Source organism: Elephas maximus, chromosome 18 (assembly GCF_024166365.1).
Source record: "Elephas maximus indicus isolate mEleMax1 chromosome 18, mEleMax1 primary haplotype, whole genome shotgun sequence".
In the NCBI taxonomy this organism is placed as follows: domain Eukaryota; kingdom Metazoa; phylum Chordata; class Mammalia; order Proboscidea; family Elephantidae; genus Elephas; species Elephas maximus.
Window position 1 is genome coordinate 28,563,917 of NC_064836.1, and position 17,183 is coordinate 28,581,099.

Here is a 17,183-nt window from a genome sequence, read left to right on the forward strand (position 1 = left end):
GTAAGCTGGTCTGCTACTCGATTCCCACACATTATATCTGATGGGATAAACTTGCCCATGCTTGAAAATAATATTTCAAATGACTCTTCCTACAACCAAAACCTGCTTGTTAAAACTGAATTTGTGTTTTAGAAGAATACGGCATTTCTCACTCTTGCTTTATGAGCCTCCGTCAGTTAATGTAATGTTTTTGTTGAATACTTATTGAGTGTGCAGAAGAGGGAGAGGCAGTGAATGAGCAAGAAGACACCTGTGGAGGAAAGACACTCTCCCAGTAGATGCTCTGTATGCCACAGTGACCAAAAGCATTGGTTTAATGGCTCTTCCCAAGCTCAGCTACTACCTGAAAGGTTAGTAGTTCAAATCCACCCAGGGGCACCTCGGAAGAAAGGCCTGGTGATCTGCTTCTGAAAGATCACGCCACTGAAAGCCTTATGGAACCCAGTTCTACTCTGACACATGTGGGGTCACCACAAGTCAGAACTGACTCAACGGCAGCTGGTTTGGTTTGGTTCTAACCATCACCTTGTTCTTGGCAAGTTCATAAAGTATCCTTGTGTGTTGGGAAAAAAAAGCCCTTCTGGCTTGCTTCCTTCATGGCCTGCTTTCCTCAGCACAACAGGAGGCTCTAGGAGGTCTAGCCGGCAGCCTGAAGTTCTGAACATTGTCCCGTGCATACCTGGGCAAAAGTGAAAACCCCCCAACTAGCTGGGCAACGTGGAAGAGTTATTGCTCATAATCTGAACTTTGGCAAATTAAAACCTTTCCCATGCTTGGGGTGGAGACTCTTCCTGATGGCCACACCCCTTCCGAGTTCTACATTTTACAAGGTGCTATTTCCATACCTGGTATAAGCAGTCCCTGTTAGAGAAGGAGAACTTGTAACAAGGTGCTATTTCCGTACCTGGTATAGGCAGTCCCTGTTAGAGAAGGAGAACTTGTAAACAGACCAGCACTACCGCTGAGGCAAATCCCCCAGTGCCTTTAATCTGTTCTGTTTACTGATTGCTCACCCAGCCTCCAGCACACACAGCCACATAATTTCTCAGGGCCTTCTGTATTTTCCCCTTAGGTTCTGCTCACTCTGATCACTGGGACCGAAAGCTGGTGGTTGGTTGGGTGCAGGGGACTTCTTTAGCTGTGAGCTACGCCTTCCTTCTTCTCTTGCTTCTGAGGTGTGGTGTACCCTTTCTCAAGAAGCCTGCCTAACACCTCCAACCCCTGCAAGGACCAGCTTAAACGTGATCCTTCTACAAAAAGCCTGCTCCAGCCCAACACGAGTGAGGGGGTCAATTCAGTGAGCTCCTTTGTAGGCGCAGCCTGGCACTGTAGGTGTTTAAAAAAACCACATCCCCTCATACATCAGATCCATGCTCCACAACACAAACTTCAAAACCTAAACACTGTGCCTACGGAATACACCGTCATGGATCTTTGCTGAGAGGCTCACCTTTGCGCTGTTGACACCGCATATAATCATCTTTTATCTCACTTATTCTGCAGGACTCCTAAATACCTGCTGATGCTACTGTTAGGATGTGAACTCCTTATGAGGAGCGTGTCTTTTTCTCTTGCTTGGCACAATGACCAGCAAGATGCTACACGGCAGCAGACAACTGGAAGTATTTTGAGGCTGTCTAAACCAATCCTACATAAAAAAAAAAAAAAAAAAAAAAAATTATCTTTGGCAGTTCTAGAAGCCACGATGGGGTGTGATTTTTCCAGTTAAGTAAAAAATCACATCTAGCCTTTCTTTCCCCTTAGGCACTGGGGCTTTCCTCAGTTTACAAGTGGGGAAAGGAGGGAAGACACCTACCACCACCATGCCCTTCCTCCTCTGGCTTTTTGCTCTTCCTGAGATGGTTTTTGGAATTGTGGTAGCATCTAGGTGATAGCTGGGGATGTTTCTTTCTAATATCCTAGAAATATAGTTTTTGTTATCCAGGGAGGACTTGAGTTGGTTTTGATTTAGTTGTTAATTTTTCACTTTTCTTTCTGTCTCTTGTCAAGGTGCAAGGGAAGCAAAGAATAAACAAAAGACCACAATAAAATGTCACATATTACAAAAGCCTGTGACTTTTCTCGTGGCAGTAGTCTAGGAAGAGTGAGGACTTCCTCCTGGAAGGGTTTGGTGCATAGAGCTATCTTCTTATGTGCCTTCTCCTGCCTCCACTTTGAGGGAGTAGACAGCGGCAATGGTAAACCCATTGCTGTTGAGTCGATTTCCACTCACGGCAAATGCATGTGTTACAGAATAAGGCTGTTCCACTGGGTTTTCTTGTCTATAATCTTTATGTAGGGTCTCCATGAGTCATAATCGACTCGATGGCAGTTAACTACAACAATCTTTATGGGAACACATCAGCGGATCTTCCACAACGCTGCTGGGTGGGTTCGAACCACCAATCTTTAGGCTAGTCGTGGAGAGCAAACCATGAAGTCAATTTGATCTTTCCAGCATCCTTCCCACCCCCCTTAACATGTTTCCAAAGTGAGTGCTCATTTTCCCTAAATGCCTCAGATAAAGCAGTGTGGGTAGAACTGAGTAAGTCACCTCTTGTGGGTTTTATTTAATTTTCCCCAAGCTAAAGGGGAGGTTACTTCTCTGTAACTACTCCCCTACCTTGAAACGGTAAGGTTTAATGAATGACTATGAAATGTTTCTAGAATGTGGACTATTAAATACTGCATATGTGTGAGTCAACAATCCAAATTCTTCTTAAGCTCAATGGGACACGAGAGCTTTCTTCACATCTTAGCAGAATTAAATAATGTTCAAGGTCATAATTGCGGAGGAGGCAACTCCAACTTTATTTAAGCCACAGGGAAAACATTCATAGCTGTGTGAATTATGCTGTTGGCCACTAAGATAAAACAACAAACAAAAAACACACGCACGCAAAACGTGGATTTCTAAGAAAGATGTCGAGACACAAAATAATTTTATGATGTGTCGCTTAACCAATTCTGCAGAGGAGGAAGTTGCAGTTGGAAGAGAGGTTCCCCCCAAATTGGCCAAGAAGTAATTCCTGGAATTGCCTCCCTCCCTTCTCTCACCACCCACCTACCTACAGTTGTTACATTTCCTGCCCACGCCTGAACTTGCACCAAGGTGGCCTGATGATAGAATCCATTTGCAAATGGAAAGAGGAAATTTTAAACATTTGAACCCCAATCATTTAACTACTAAACTTCTCTCCGAAATTCTGAATCAATCAGGTATATGGGCACTTTTTTTTTTCTTTAATGAACAAATCAGACGAAAAATGTAAGGGCTTTTAAATGGTTTATTTTGTTGATTCTGCACAGCACAATGAAACAAAGTTAGAGATAAAATTAAACGCAAGTTAAATTCGGCTACTACCAACGGCAAAAAACCTTAATAGAAAACCTTAGACACACAAAAATTCAAGCAAGCTGCTGAAAGATGATAACACAAGCTTGTGTAAAATAATTTGTTAACGCCTGTAACAAATAAAAACCTGTGATTTAGGTAGTTTTCCAATGGGCAAAGCGGTGAGAGGGAAAACGTGCCAGGCGCGTGGGTTAAAGACCCGACACCCGACAGGACCGCGCAAAAAGTGCGGCCCAGCTGCAGCCACCGCTGCAGCGTCGCCAAGCGAGGGCGGTTTGGGGTTCCCGAGTCCTGCCCCGTGTCTTCTCAAGAGGTGGAATGTTAATTAGCAATCGTGCTTTCTGACAAGCCCGTGGCTGCGAAATGGGGTGCTACGTATTTTAGTGAACTGGGATGGGAACACCGTTTGAGTGAACGACGTTTTTTTGTTTGTTTGCTTGCTTGCTTTTTAACAAGCTAAAATGTTGGTTATGCTACCTCGGGAGAGGAGAGGCGCAAAATCTCCAGTCCTAAACTGACGTCCTAAAACCCCTGGATTTAATAGCGAGTAATCTCCCCAACAAAACACCTGGTTATGCGATTCTCAAAAACAGCGTTCTAACAGCCAGGGGACAGAAGCCGGGCGACTTTCCAACCCACCACACCCAGAGGCCCTGGAGCTGACAGGCGGCACCGCGATGCCAACCGTCCGGCCACCGAGCGTCTGGCCGTCTGCGACGCTGACGGTCTGCACGACTAACTGGTCTATCTTCAGCACCTTCAAGTCTGACAGCCTCCTTTGATAGGGCTTGGCCGGTGGGAACAAAGGTGCCTGCTGTCTGTGGCTGGGAAGAAGGAACGGAAGCTCCTCGTGGATCAGCCCTCTACCTCTGGCTTGGCGGGTGTTGCCCCTGCGAACGGGTGCGCTGGGTCCCCGGGAAGGTCGCTCTTCGGGCTGGCCTCCTGCCCCACTTAGGACGAGCCAATCCTGCACCCAGCCCCCCCCCCGCACGGCGTCCTAAAGTCCACACCAACCCCGCGAACGCACAAGTCCAAGGACCAAGAAAGACGCGCAGGGTGGGGAGGGGATGCGCGCGCTTCCTGCCCAAAGCAGCTGCAATCAACTTAGAACCACAAAGGGCCCCGATGCTCGGTTGAGCCTCTGCTCCTGTCCCTTTAATTTTCCGGGGCTGGGGGTAGGGAAGGGGGTGCCAGACCGTCCTTTCCTCTGGGCGAGAAGGTTCGAAACACCCTCCTTTCTCGGCCCCGCTCTCCCGCGGCACGGGGGCGCAGAGAAGCTGGGCGGCGGGAGGCCAGGCCGGGGCGCGCCCCGAGGCCGGGGCCGGGGCCTCCCTCACTTGGAGAACTGCGCCTGCACGGCTGCCAGGCCCAGGCCGGCGGGGACCAGGTGCGGGAACTTGCAGACGGCGCAGGTGCAGAGGCCCGGGCCGCCTGCGCCGCCACCGGCGCCGCCGCCCGGGAGGGCGAACTGGCCACAGGGCGGCTCGTCGAGCGCCAGCGACAGGTACTTGGCGGGGCGCAGCGCGTCGGGGGGCCCCACGGCGCCGGGCGCCAGCAGCAACGAGCCGGGCGCGGCGGCGAGCAACGGCAGGCCGGCCAGCAGCAGGCGCGGCGCGGCGGGCCCGGGACCCTCGCCGAGCGCGCGCCGCAGCTCCTGCAACGAGGTGCCCAGCAGCAGGATGTAGTTGCGGGCGAGCAGCAGCGTAGCGATCTTGGAGAGCTTGCGGCCCGGCGCGCCCTGGCAGTGAGCCGCCGAGTAGGGCAGGATGACCTCGCGAAGCGCGTCCATGGCCAGGTTCAGGTCCTGCATGCGCTTCCTCTCGCGGCTGTTGATCTTGCGCCGCAGCTGTTGCTGCTGCTCTTCCTTGGCGTCCGCCCGGGCGCTCGCGTGCGCGCCCAACCCCGTCCCGGAGCCGCGCGACTCGGCCGCCGCCTCCGGCTTCTCGCGCGCCGCCTTGGGGAGGAGGGGGGCCGGCGTGGCGGAGGAGGACGTGGAGGAAGAGGAGGGTGGCTGCCGGTAGCCCACCAGCTCGTACAGGGAGGCCCCGAGCTGCACGTCTCCGGGGCGCTGTGGCCGCAGCATGGTGGCGGGGGCCGCGTTCACGCGCGCCTGGGAAACCGCATAGTACATCTGGGGGCGGTGGGGGCGGCCGAGGGCGCCCTTCGGAAACGCCCCGGGGTGGGCCTCTGGACAGTCCGCCCCTCCCCACGGACCTGCGCGCAGGAAGCCGAAGGCCCGACAACCACCCGGGCCCGACCCCTTTAAACCCGGCTTGGGAACCTGCGGGGCCGCGGGTAGCGGGGCGCAGCCAATCGGAGCGCGAGATCGGGCACAGGCGCGCGCTCATTGGCCGCCGCGCCAGGCCAGCGCGGAGGTGCTGCTGGCACCTCTCAAGTAGGTTGTTGTGGGCGCCGGGGCTGGGGTCTCCGCGGGCGCCTTTTCGGGTGCTGCACGGGTGTTCCTGGAGGGCTGGACGCATTAGTGAGGCTGACATTCCTGTGCCTCCCTCCAGCTGCGCTCTGCCTCTCCTTTTTAATACAAGTCATTTTTTTCCCGTGTAAATACATGATTTTCTTCCAGATTTTTGAAAACTAAGTTTTCGAACTCAAGGACTTCAGACGGTTATTCTGCCTCTCCCTCCCTCCCCTTCTCATTCCTCTGATTAAAAGATCTTTAGGGACTAAGGAGCCATTTCAGCTAGGTTTCTCTCCTCCCCCAAAACGAACGTGTGCTCTGTTCATTTCTACCAGTTACAGTATTTGACTCTTGCTGATGCAAATACTTCACAGAAATTGGCCTTTTATAGAAAACACATACACACACACACACTTGTATCTGTTGAGGGTGGGACTAGAACTTTCTCTTCTCCAAGTAAAATAGCTTGACTTGGCGTGGCTGTGAGATTCCCGACTGTGACACCGGGGTATACTACTGCAGCTTGTCGTCATGGCCCGGCAAAATGCCAAGGGTAGGGGGTGTTTTGATATGTAAACCTCTGCAGTTGTGTTGTCTAATACAGTAGCCGCTAGCCACATGTGGCTATTTAAATTTAAATAAATTAAAATGAATCGAGTTAAAAATTTCCTTCCCCAGGCAGACTAGCTTCATTTGAGGTACGCAGTAGCCACATGTGGTTGGTGGCTACCATACTGGACAGAGATGTCTGTTAAACCAGGTCTGTTATTGGAGAAAGTTCCACTGGATAGCACAGATCAGGAGTGTAACCACAAAAAACACAAGCTTCCTCCCCTTTGGTCCTCTGTGGTGTAAGAAGAGGGGTCCTGTTGAGCGGTATGTCCACTGTGGGCTTTAAGAGGTCATTGGCCATGCTTGCTGATTTCAGGGCCACTTTGTTCTCGGTTTCCTCCAGCAATATTCATCTCATAGGCTCCAACTGATCTCCCTTCTGACCTCCAGCTCCACCTGTAACATTCTGCTCACACCTCAGGGTCAGTGCCAACATTGCCTCCTTCTCAAAGCCTTGGTGATTTCTCATCTTCTTCCTCTTTCCCATAAGGAGCTCTGGTGGCACAATGGTTAAAGTGCTCAGCTGCTAACCAAAAGGTCAGTGGTACAAATCTCCCAGCCACTCTGTGGGAGAAAGAAGTAGAAGTCTGCTTCTGTAAAGGTTGCAGACTTGGAAACCCTGGGGACAGTTCTACTCTGTCATACACCAACGCTTGTTGTTGTTGTTAGGTGCCGTCAAGTTGGCTCTGACTCGTAGCGACCCTATGCACAACAGAATGAAACACTGCCCGGTCCTGAGCCATCCTTACAATCGTTGTCATGTTATGCTTGAGCCGATTGTTGAAGCCACTGTGTCAATCTACCTTGTCGAGGGTCTTCCTCTTTTCCGCTGACCCTGTACACTGCCAAGCATGATGTCCTTCTCCAGGGACTGATCCCTCCTGACAACACGTCCAAAGTATGTAAGACGCAGTCTTGCCATCCTTGCTTCTAAGGAGCATTCTGGTTGTACTTCTTCCAAAACAGATTTGTTCGTTCTTCTGGCAGTCCATGGTATATTCAATATTCTTCACCAACACCACAATTCAAAGGCATCAATTCTTCTTCGGTCTTCCTTATTCATTCCCCAGCTTTCACATGCGTATGATGGGATTGAAAATACCATGGCTTGGGTTAGGCGCATCTTAGTCTACAAGGTGACATCTTTGCTCTTCAACACTTTAAAGAGGTCCTTTGCAGCAGATTTACCCAATGTAATGCATCTTTTGATTTCTTGACTGCTGCTTCCATGGGTGTTGATTGTGGATCCAAGTAAAATGAAATCCTTGACAACTTCAAACTTTTCTCCATTTAACAGCCTCGCTAGGAGTTGGAATTGACTGAGGGCAGTGGGTTTCCTCTTCCCATCACATCTGTCAAACCATCACAGCACTTCTTCTTGACCTAGACTGTGTTATGTCAGTATGTCCGTGTTCCACTGAGTGTCTTGAAGGTGGGACCACCTGCTCATTTCTGCACCACCCCCCCCAAGGCCCAGCATAGTGCTGTGTCTGAAACCCCCTTTAGTTCACAGGCTCAACCCTTGAAATGCACAAACTGCTAACAGTACTCTAGTCTAAGAGCCCTCATTTCCTCTAGTTTCCATAGAGCGTGGGAACCTGGTAGGGCACCCTGACCCTCAGGGAGACCTGACCTGCCCTCATTTTCTCTAGCTTCCATAGATGGTGGGAAGCTGGTAGGTAGGACGCCCTGACCCTCAGGGAGGCCTGACCTGACATGGGAGGACTCACTCGGGGAGGGAGAAGGGGCCTCAGAAGGAAGGAGGTGAGTCCCCAGCAAAGCACACTGGGCACCAAGGGGAGTGACCAAGGACATAGCCTTGAAAATTCAAGCAGTTCATTTTAACACTTCACTAATCATTTGACCTTTTGGTAAGGTACCATGCTTTTCAGAGCATTTTTAGAGACTCTTTTTCATTCAGTTCTCATGTGAGCCCTGTGAACTAGGCCCTTTTTATCCCTGTTGTTCATGCTGAGTTGTACATGTGACTCCTAGAGGATGATGGATTGCTGGGGGTGATAAAGAGCCTTCCGCCATACCAGGAATTGGAGAAGGAAATGGACTGCAGGTCCAGCTGCCTCCATGAACTGCTACTTTCTTTGCCATGAAACTGGAAGAAATGGATGGTGCCCAGCTACCGTTACTCAATGTTTTGATCAAGAACCCAATAGATGAACCTTGATCAAAAGGAGGAAAAGCATGGAACGAAACTTGAAACTTGTATGAAAACCAGACTTACTGGATCCACTGGTACTAGGGGAACCCCCGAATCTGTTGCCTGGAAATAATCTTTAAACCTTGAACCAAAACCATCCCATGAAGCCATCTTTAAACTAAACAAGTTTAGCTCAATTAACAAAGAATGTTTCCCTTGAGTACCGCACTCTTATAAAGAAGTATCTGTATGAGTTCAAACTGACAACAGTTAATGTAAAGCACAGATGAGAACCTCTAGAGGCAGAGAGTCCAAATTAATGGTGATGAAACAACATGGGTAGAGACAGCGAGAACAGTGATACAATGTGAAGTATGTAACCAACTGAATTGTGCATGTAGGAATTGCGAATGGATGTATGTTTGGTTGAGTATATTGTCACCCCAAAAAGAAAAAAAAAAAGTCTTCTGCCACTAATGGCTGAGCTGGGTTACCAGCTGGCTGGCCTGAATTCCCTCCCACTGGACCAGGCTTCCCAGAGGCAGAAGAGGTTCATGATGTGGAGGGTTGGGGACTGGGTGAAAGGATGGAGGGGCCTGTCTAGAAGAGCCAGTGTTGACGGTTGATGGGTTCCACCATGTCCCTGAAGAATGGATTCACTGGGACCCCAGATCCATGAACCCTCCCTCCTGCAGTGCCCACCTCATCCTCAGAGTCCTCTGCCCAGTCAGGCAGAGGCAGGTCCTACTACCTCCATCACCCACATCTAGGTGAGCCTTACCCTGCCAGCAGGAAGAGGAAGTGAAGGAGGAGATAATCTAAAGCTTGGAGCAGAGTTCCCTTGTCAGTACCCTCCACATTTCCTATCCACAGGTAGGGGCACCCAGGAATCAGAGGGATGCTCACCACTCCCAAAAGCAGCTCTTCCCCCAGCCCCTGACCTCACACATCTACTCCTTCCTGGGGAAGAGTGCCTTTTGGGAGAAGTGGAGAGAAGTGTCTCCAGGGTGTCCTGGAGTGCAACGAACCTGGCCTTGTGGGTCAGTGGGCTGTAAGGACGAGTGAAAATTTGAGGATGGCAAGAGTTCTGGGGTGGGTCAGCAGTGCTGACCTCTTGGCAAGTGTTTCCTCCATGACCTGACTATCTGCACTGCTTCTCCTGAAATTCCGACCTTCTGTCCTGAGGGACATCCATGGTAAGCAATGATCTTTTGCTGGCCTGCTCTCAGGGAAGCATTGGGCCTTCTTGCTCCAGGGGTCTTTCTCTTTTTCTTGTGAACTCTTTGGGGGCTATTTTGCCCATCAAACTGAGCTCATGGAACCACAGAGCCCACACTGGGAATTGTCCCTTTGGTTCTGGTTGCATTAAATACTTTATTAAACCAAATAGAAAAAAAGGGTTCTGGGATGGAGAGGGGGGCCCACAGAGGCCCTGGCCCTGAGTGGGACCATGCAAAATTCTCACTGTTGGAACAAGAATGAATACCTGGGTGGTGTGGTTTTGGAAGGGTCCCCTTATCTCTCTGAGACTCTGTTAAACCAGTTGGTATCAAGTCAACCCCAGCTTGTGGCAGCCCCACGAGTGTCAGAGTAGAAGTGTGCTCCATAGTGGCTTCGCTGACTGATCTTTTGGAATTAAATCACCAGGCCTTTCTTCCAAGGCACCTCTGGGTGGACTTGAGCCTCCAACCTTTTGGTTAGTAGCCCAGCTTGTTAACCATTTCTACCACCCAGAGAGCCTCAGTTATCGCATCAATAAAATGGGGGGAAATATATTTTCTCTCCCAAGTTTGTGATATTAGTTTCCTTGGGCTGCTGTAACAGAGCACCACAAACAGTTGGGCGGGGGGAAGCAGCTTAAGATGACAGAAATGTGTTCTCTTATAGTTCAGGAGGCTAGAAGTCCGAAATCAGGGTGTCAGCAGGGCCAGGCTCCTTCTGAAGGCTCTAGGGGAGGATCTGTACCATGACTTCCTCTTGGCTTCTGGTGTTGCTGGCAATCACTGGTTTGTAGACACATCACTGCAATCTCTGCCTCAGTCATCACAGGGTGTTCTCCCTGCGTGTCTCTGTGTCTGCATCTCTTCTTATAAGGACACCACTCATATGGGATTAAGGGCCCACCCTGCTCTGGTAGGACCCCTGGCGGCACAGTGGTTAGGAGCTGGGCTGCAAACCAAAAGGTCAGCAGTTCGAATCCACCAGCTGCTCCTTGGCAACCCTATGGGGCAGTTCTACTCTCACCTGTAGTGTCACTATGAGTCGGAATTGACTCGAGGCAATGGGTTTCGTTTTTGGATCTGCTGCAGTATGACCTCATTGTAATTCATCACACCTACAACAACTCAGTTTCAAAATAAGGGCACAATCTGAGGTTTTGGGAAGAACAAGACTTTGGGAGAACATTATTCAACACAGAGGAGCTGGGGTGCTGTAAAAGGTTAAGCGCTTGACTACTAGCTGGAAAGGCTGGCGGTTGGAACCCACCCAGCAAAGACTTGGGAGAGGGGCTTGGCCATCTGTTTCGGAAAGGTCACAGCCTTCAAAGCCCTATGGAGCAGTTCCACTTTGCACATACAGAGTCACCATCAGTTGGAATTGACTCAATGGCAACTAATAACATTCAATCCAGTACAGTTGCTGTGAGATAATACCACGCCTTACTGCACAGTGCTTGGCACAAGGTTGGCGTTAACAAAAGAAGACTCCCCCTTCCCCCAGCCAAGGACACCACTAGTTGACGCATGTGTATTTCAGTGCTGTCGGTGGGGGGCCCAGAGGGGGGCTCCAGGTGGCTGGGTGGACCCAGCATGGGCACAGGACTTGGCTCTCATTGGAGCTGGTGACTTGGATGGCCCCTGTGACAGGCTGGGGCTCCAGCGCCAGGCAAGGCGTGACAGCTGACAAGGGCCAGCAAGTCACTGTGGCCACTGGCAGGGGCCCCACGGGCCGTCTCGAGAGGAGGCAGCTGCCGCGGCCTCCCATGTTCAGGACATACTTATGGAACTCTCGGCGTCCGCCATAACAACCGCTCTTGTCTTTGCCTAAAGGGGCTTGTGTGTGTCTGTCGGTGACTCCTTTCACCCCGGGAGGTGTGTGTGTCAGGCGTTCTTTTTCTTGTACGGAAACCTAAAGTGTCTCCCAACCATTCTCCAACCCTGCCACCAACCCCTTACATGGGGCCAAGAAGCTGGAACCTTTGAGACGGCGGACAATGGGGACTGGAAACTGCAGCAAGTGGGTGAGGGGAAGCGTGTGTTTGGGATGTAGCTCTGGCCACTGCCTCTGGCAGCACAGAGGCAGGCTGCTGGCTACACAGCCCCCCACCGCTGGAAGCCCCCTGCTCTCAGCATTCCGTCCTCTCACAGAAGGGCGGCTAAGCACGGAATATTGTTTTTGCTTAAATGTGCTGTTCAGACTGGCTGGAGCTGAGGCCTGTAAAGAAAAAACGGTTCACTTTTAAAATGCTACTTTATTTTAAGAAGGTCAACATTCTTTGGAAAGTTCAAATTACCCCCCCCCCCCCAAAAAAAACTCAAAAGGAGGGTTTGGTGCTTTTTGTTGTTGTTACTTGTTTGTTTTTGCCACCCAAAATCAAAAACAAAACCAAACCTGTAGCCATCAAATCAATTTCAACTCGTAGCAACTCTATAGGACAGAGCAGAACTGCCCCATAGGGTTTCCAAGGCTGTAATCTTTATGAAAGCAGACTGTCACATTTTTCTCCCACGGAGCAGCTGGCAGGTTCAAACTGAGCACCTTTTGTTCAGCAGTTGAGCATTTTAAACACTGCATCACCAGGGCTCCTTTAAATAATGCAAGAGGTGTTGAACTTCATACCATGCTATGAGAAGTGGCAGCATGGCCAATGATGGCTCTATGTTAGGTTCCCCATCCCATCCAAATATTCCTGGACCATAAAAGGTGGGCCTCTGGAAGGGGTCACAGAGGGAGGGATACTTAGCTTCTTTCTGAATTTCTCCTTTCTGTGTGGAAAGGAGTCACAGTAGAGGGAAAAAATGGAGACAAGAAGGTGGAGTCTCCCTTGAAAAGTGTTCTTGAATGTTCTTGAATGGAGAGGAATGCCTAAGAGACACTAGGTCACCTCTCACCTGGGGGCCATCTCACCAGAATCTAACCACACGTGTTGTTGTTGTTAGCTGCCATCAGACCAACTCCCGACTCATGGTGACCCCATGTTCAACAAGATCAGGCTGTTGTGATCTGTAAGGTTTTCATTGGCTGATTTTTGGAAGTAGATCTCCAGGCCTTTCTTCCTAGTCCACCTTAGTCTGGAAGCTCTGCTGAAATCTGTTCAGCAACATGCAAGCCTCCACCGACAGACAGGTGGTAGCTGTGGATGAGGTGCACTGGCTGGGAATTGAATACAGGTTTCCACCGTGGGAGAGGAGAGTTCTACCACTGAACCACCGCTGATCCCAAGTCACGTAAACCAAAAACAAACAAACAAACTTATTGCTGTCAAGTCAATTCCGATTCATAGGGACCCTAAGACATTTAAACGACAACAACAACAACAACAAAACTCGTTGTAGTCAAGTTAGTTCTGATTCATAGCGACCCTATGGGACAGAGTAGAAATGCTCCATAGGGTTTCCAAGGAGTGCCTGGTGGATTCAAACTGCCAACCTTTTGGTTAGCAGCCGAAGCTCTTAACAACTATGCCACCAGGGTAGTTCAGGTTAAATAAAGATTCGTGCTGGGAAAATTTGAAAGAATATGAGTTTTATTCATTTTTGAACGGGAGGGATTAATTAAATTGTTACAAGCTGGTATGATGGTGAGTTACAATGTTGTTTTAAACCTATATAATTGTCACAGTTGTTTTTATTTCCAAGAACTAGGAAGTAATACAGCGTTCTCTTCTTGTTTGAAGTTTTAGGACTGGAAAATGTAGTAGATGTGTTTAACAAATATTATAAGAAGGTTTATTTTAAATCAGTGTCGTTTGGACCTGATTTTTTTTAACCTGATTTCAATAAAGTTTACTACTTAAAATTATTTTTGAGCCCAAATTTATCCTGTGACTTAAAAAAATTTTTTTTTTTTGGTGGAAGACAGTGAAAAGGAAAGAAAAAATAGGAAAAGAGTTTAGACGGCTTCTGTGTGTGTCTGTATGTGTGTGTGTTTTATTAGATTCCTTCTAATAAAAAAAAGCTTGATTTAGTGGCTGGTGACATAGCTCAAACAGATAGGCGTATGATTAAATTTTTTTTTAACTCAGAATTTCCTCATAAAGGTAGAAATTGTCATTGCTGCCCCCAATGACATTCTACATGATGATATAGTTCTAAAATATTACATCTTAATATCTCTCATTTTACACCGGAAAAAGACTACTTTTTAAAAGAAGCTTCAGACAATCCTTGTAGAAAACATAGGAAGAAAGAAGTGTATCCTTTTGTTTTAAAGGTAATTGGAGAGGGTTTCTCCACATTGACACTTAGTATCAGATTGACAGAATTATAGGGGGAGAAACAGAATGTAAATAACAGATCCTCTGAGTGAAGATTATAAGAATAACTGCAAATTAAGACGGAATGGCAGACCCAGCAATTTGGTGGCTTAAGGATTGGTTGGGGGCAGGACAAAAATATTCTTTGCGCCTCTCCCGGCCTTGCCCCCAAGTCAGTAGCTGAAGCCAGTGCTCCCAAGGCTTCCACTGATACAATAAAAAGAGACAATTTGCTTGGAAGGCTGTGGCTAATTTATAACACAATGTCCAATGTCATGGTTAGTTTTGTTGCAAAAATTTGGCAGTTTAACCCAGAGTCTCAGGCAGCCTGAAAAGCTGCGAGGGATTCTGGCTGCAGCGTCCCTTGCTTCGCTGGATGTTCCAAGTGGTTCAAACAAGCCCTTTCATAGAGACGCTGGGCCAAGTGTGCTCAAAGGAATGAGGGGAACAAAGGTGGCTCTGAAGTCATTTCCCCACACTGGGTCCAGCCATCCGGTTTCACTCTTTCCCCATTGAACGGGCAGAATACGACAGGAAGAGCGGGGAAGAAAGAGAACAAACGGGTCGAATGTGTTTGGGGAGAGAACCGGGAGCTTGGGCACTGGGCTGCTAAACCTTCATTCCAGGTTTTCAGAAGGGAGTGAATGATGAATTATAGAAACCTGAAAGGTAATAAAACATGGGTCACTGAAGCGCTGAGGCCAAGTTCCTAAAACACCTGCGGTGGCGGAAGGTTCTGGAAGTCAGGCAGCCCGAGGTCGCCAGCACAGACACCCAGCCTGAGGCACAGAAGGGGCCTGTTCACAGCTCACCTGTTGTTTTCCTGCTGGCTCGCAGTCCCTCCCTGGCTGCGAGAGCCTGCGGCTGGACCTGACTCCTGATTAGACCACCAGGGGGAAAGAAAGGCAGTTGGAAGCTGCCAGGGTGCAGTTGAGGAAACCGGAGCTGGGGGCCACCGCCTTCCTCTCCCCACGAGGTGGCCTGAGCTGGAACATTAACGGGGATGGTGGGGACTTCCAGCCTGAAACACACAAGCCTTCTCTGCTGTAATAGTCTAAGGGTTTTCTGCTCCAAGGCTCAGCCTGTTTATTTCTTACAAAGAAAATTCCCAGTCCTCGGGTTGGGGATAAGAGCTAACTCAGTAGCCTTAGCTACACAGATTTGAGCCTCATTTTGTTCATCTCTAAGATGGGATAATAGTATTTATCGTATTCTTGTCATTAGCAGCCATGGAGTAACCCTTCTCCCCACACATGTTTATAGTGACCCCATGTACAAAGAAATCAGGCCGCTGTGCCCCGTAGAGTTTTCATTGGCTGATTTTCAGAAGTAGATCACCAGGCCTCTCTTCCTAGTCCATCTTGGTCTGGAAGCTCCACTGAAACCTGTTCAGCATCATAGCAACACACAGCCTCCACCGACAGATAGGTGGTGGCTGCACTTGAGGCTAGGAATCAGACCTGGATTGCTCACACGGAAGGAAAGAATTCTGCCACTGAACCAGCACTGCCCCCGTGGCAGGAATAATACAGGCAGTTATCCCAGGCACAGGGCTGGAGTAAGAGCAAACTTCCAGGGTTGTTATAAAGTTTAGAAGGGAATGTAAGGAAGGCACCTTGCCCAGAGCCTGGCATGTAGTAGCTGCTCTGTAAAATGGTAATTAAAAAAAGAAAGAAAGAAAGAAAACCATTGCCGTTGAGTGATTCTGACTCATAGAAACCCCCTCTCCTTATTCAGGCAACTTGAGCACAAGGATATTTGATGGAGTGCACAACAATGCTTAAAACTGGATTGGGCTGTGTTTCCATCTTATGTAAGTGTGCCGCCATCTTTGAGACCAAAGAAACAGCAAGTTCTGCTTTGGAGAAGAAGAGGAAGCGATCGGGGACAGACACACAGGGATGACCCTGAGCCTGCGTGTCCGCGGATGATTTGCTCCTGCCCCTGGGAGGATGGGGTGGGTGGAGAAGGCGGGTGCCGGAGACCTAGGCCAAATCAGTCCTTTGTCGGAGTCTTTGCTTGACGTGCCCTCTGCCTGGAAGGCTCAGCCCAGGTCTTCTGGAAACTGAGTTCCGGAGCTCTCAGAATTCCTAATGGCACCCCCTCTCTGCTGGTCACGTCCCCTTGCTTTACTTTTTTTTCCCCCCATGTCACGTATTGAGTCGGCTTTGACTCACAGGGACCCCATGTACAACAGGACAGAATGTTATCTGGTCTTGCATTGCTGGTATGCTAAAGTCCAGTGATGGGACCACTGTGTCTTTTGAGTGCCTTTCAGCTTAAGGAGTCATTTCCGAGCACTATATCAGAGAATATTCTGTGTGCTCCATAGGGTTTTATTGGCAGATTTTTGGAAGTAGATTGCCAGGCCTTTCTTCCTAGTCTGTCTTAGTCCAGAAGCTTTGCTGAAACCTGTTCACCATGGGCGACCCTGTTAGTATTTGAAATACTGGTGGCATAGCTTCCAGCATCATAGCAATGTTCAAGCTGTCACTGAGTGACAAACTGACAGGGGTGGGGGGGGTGGTATCGGCAGCTGGTAAACCTCATCACTTACCTGCATCCACTGTAAAGGGTAGGTTGCATAAATGCAAGGTTCTCTGCTGTATCCCCAGTGCCTTGAGCAGGGCTGGCTCAATAAATATGTGTTGGATGAATGAGTGACTAGAGAGACTCTAGACTGCATTGAACGCTCACCACGTGCACAAGCTCCTGCCTTCTTGTAATCTGAGGACATGAAGTGTGAATATGTGACCATCTGACTAACCATCTCAGGTTACAAAGAGCCAAACAGTGGTACAGATGGGCCAGTGAGGGCTTCCTGTCGGGAGCCAGGGAAGGTCATCTGGGAGCAGCTGTAAAGCAGCATACATGAATTGCCTGACCCTGGGATCTTGTTAAAATGCGGAGTCTCTCCATGAGTAGGGGTGGAGCCTGAGAGTTGTCGTTTTAATCCAGCGCCCAGGCGATGTGAATGCCGCACGTCTGCAGACCACAGTTTTCAGGACAGCGAGGCTGGAGAGGCTGCATGCAGCTGGTCTAATGCAAGAAGGCTTCATGGAGGAGGATTCGTCAGGGAGAAAGGCTGGGGGGTTGTGGGCATAAGAAGGGGACAGGCAGAGGGGTAGGGCTGGGAAAGGCAGGGAATGGACCACTGTAGAGGGAATGG

General features: G+C 49.4%; 1 protein-coding gene across 1 annotated transcript; it reads right to left on the minus strand.

The window, feature by feature from the left end:
• Nucleotides 1-3,279: 3,279 nt before the first annotated feature.
• On the minus strand, nt 3,280-5,540 carry OLIG1 (oligodendrocyte transcription factor 1). The gene has a single exon (XM_049857993.1). It carries the CDS (start codon nt 5,484-5,486, stop codon nt 4,689-4,691), a length of 798 nt encoding a protein of 265 aa, XP_049713950.1. The 5' UTR covers nt 5,487-5,540; the 3' UTR covers nt 3,280-4,688.
• Nucleotides 5,541-17,183: the final 11,643 nt, after the last annotated feature.

Coding starts and splice junctions, on each gene's coding strand:
- OLIG1 (XM_049857993.1), bottom strand. CDS start 5,486: ATGTACTATGCGGTTTCCCAGGCGCGCGTGAACGCGGCCCCCGCCACC.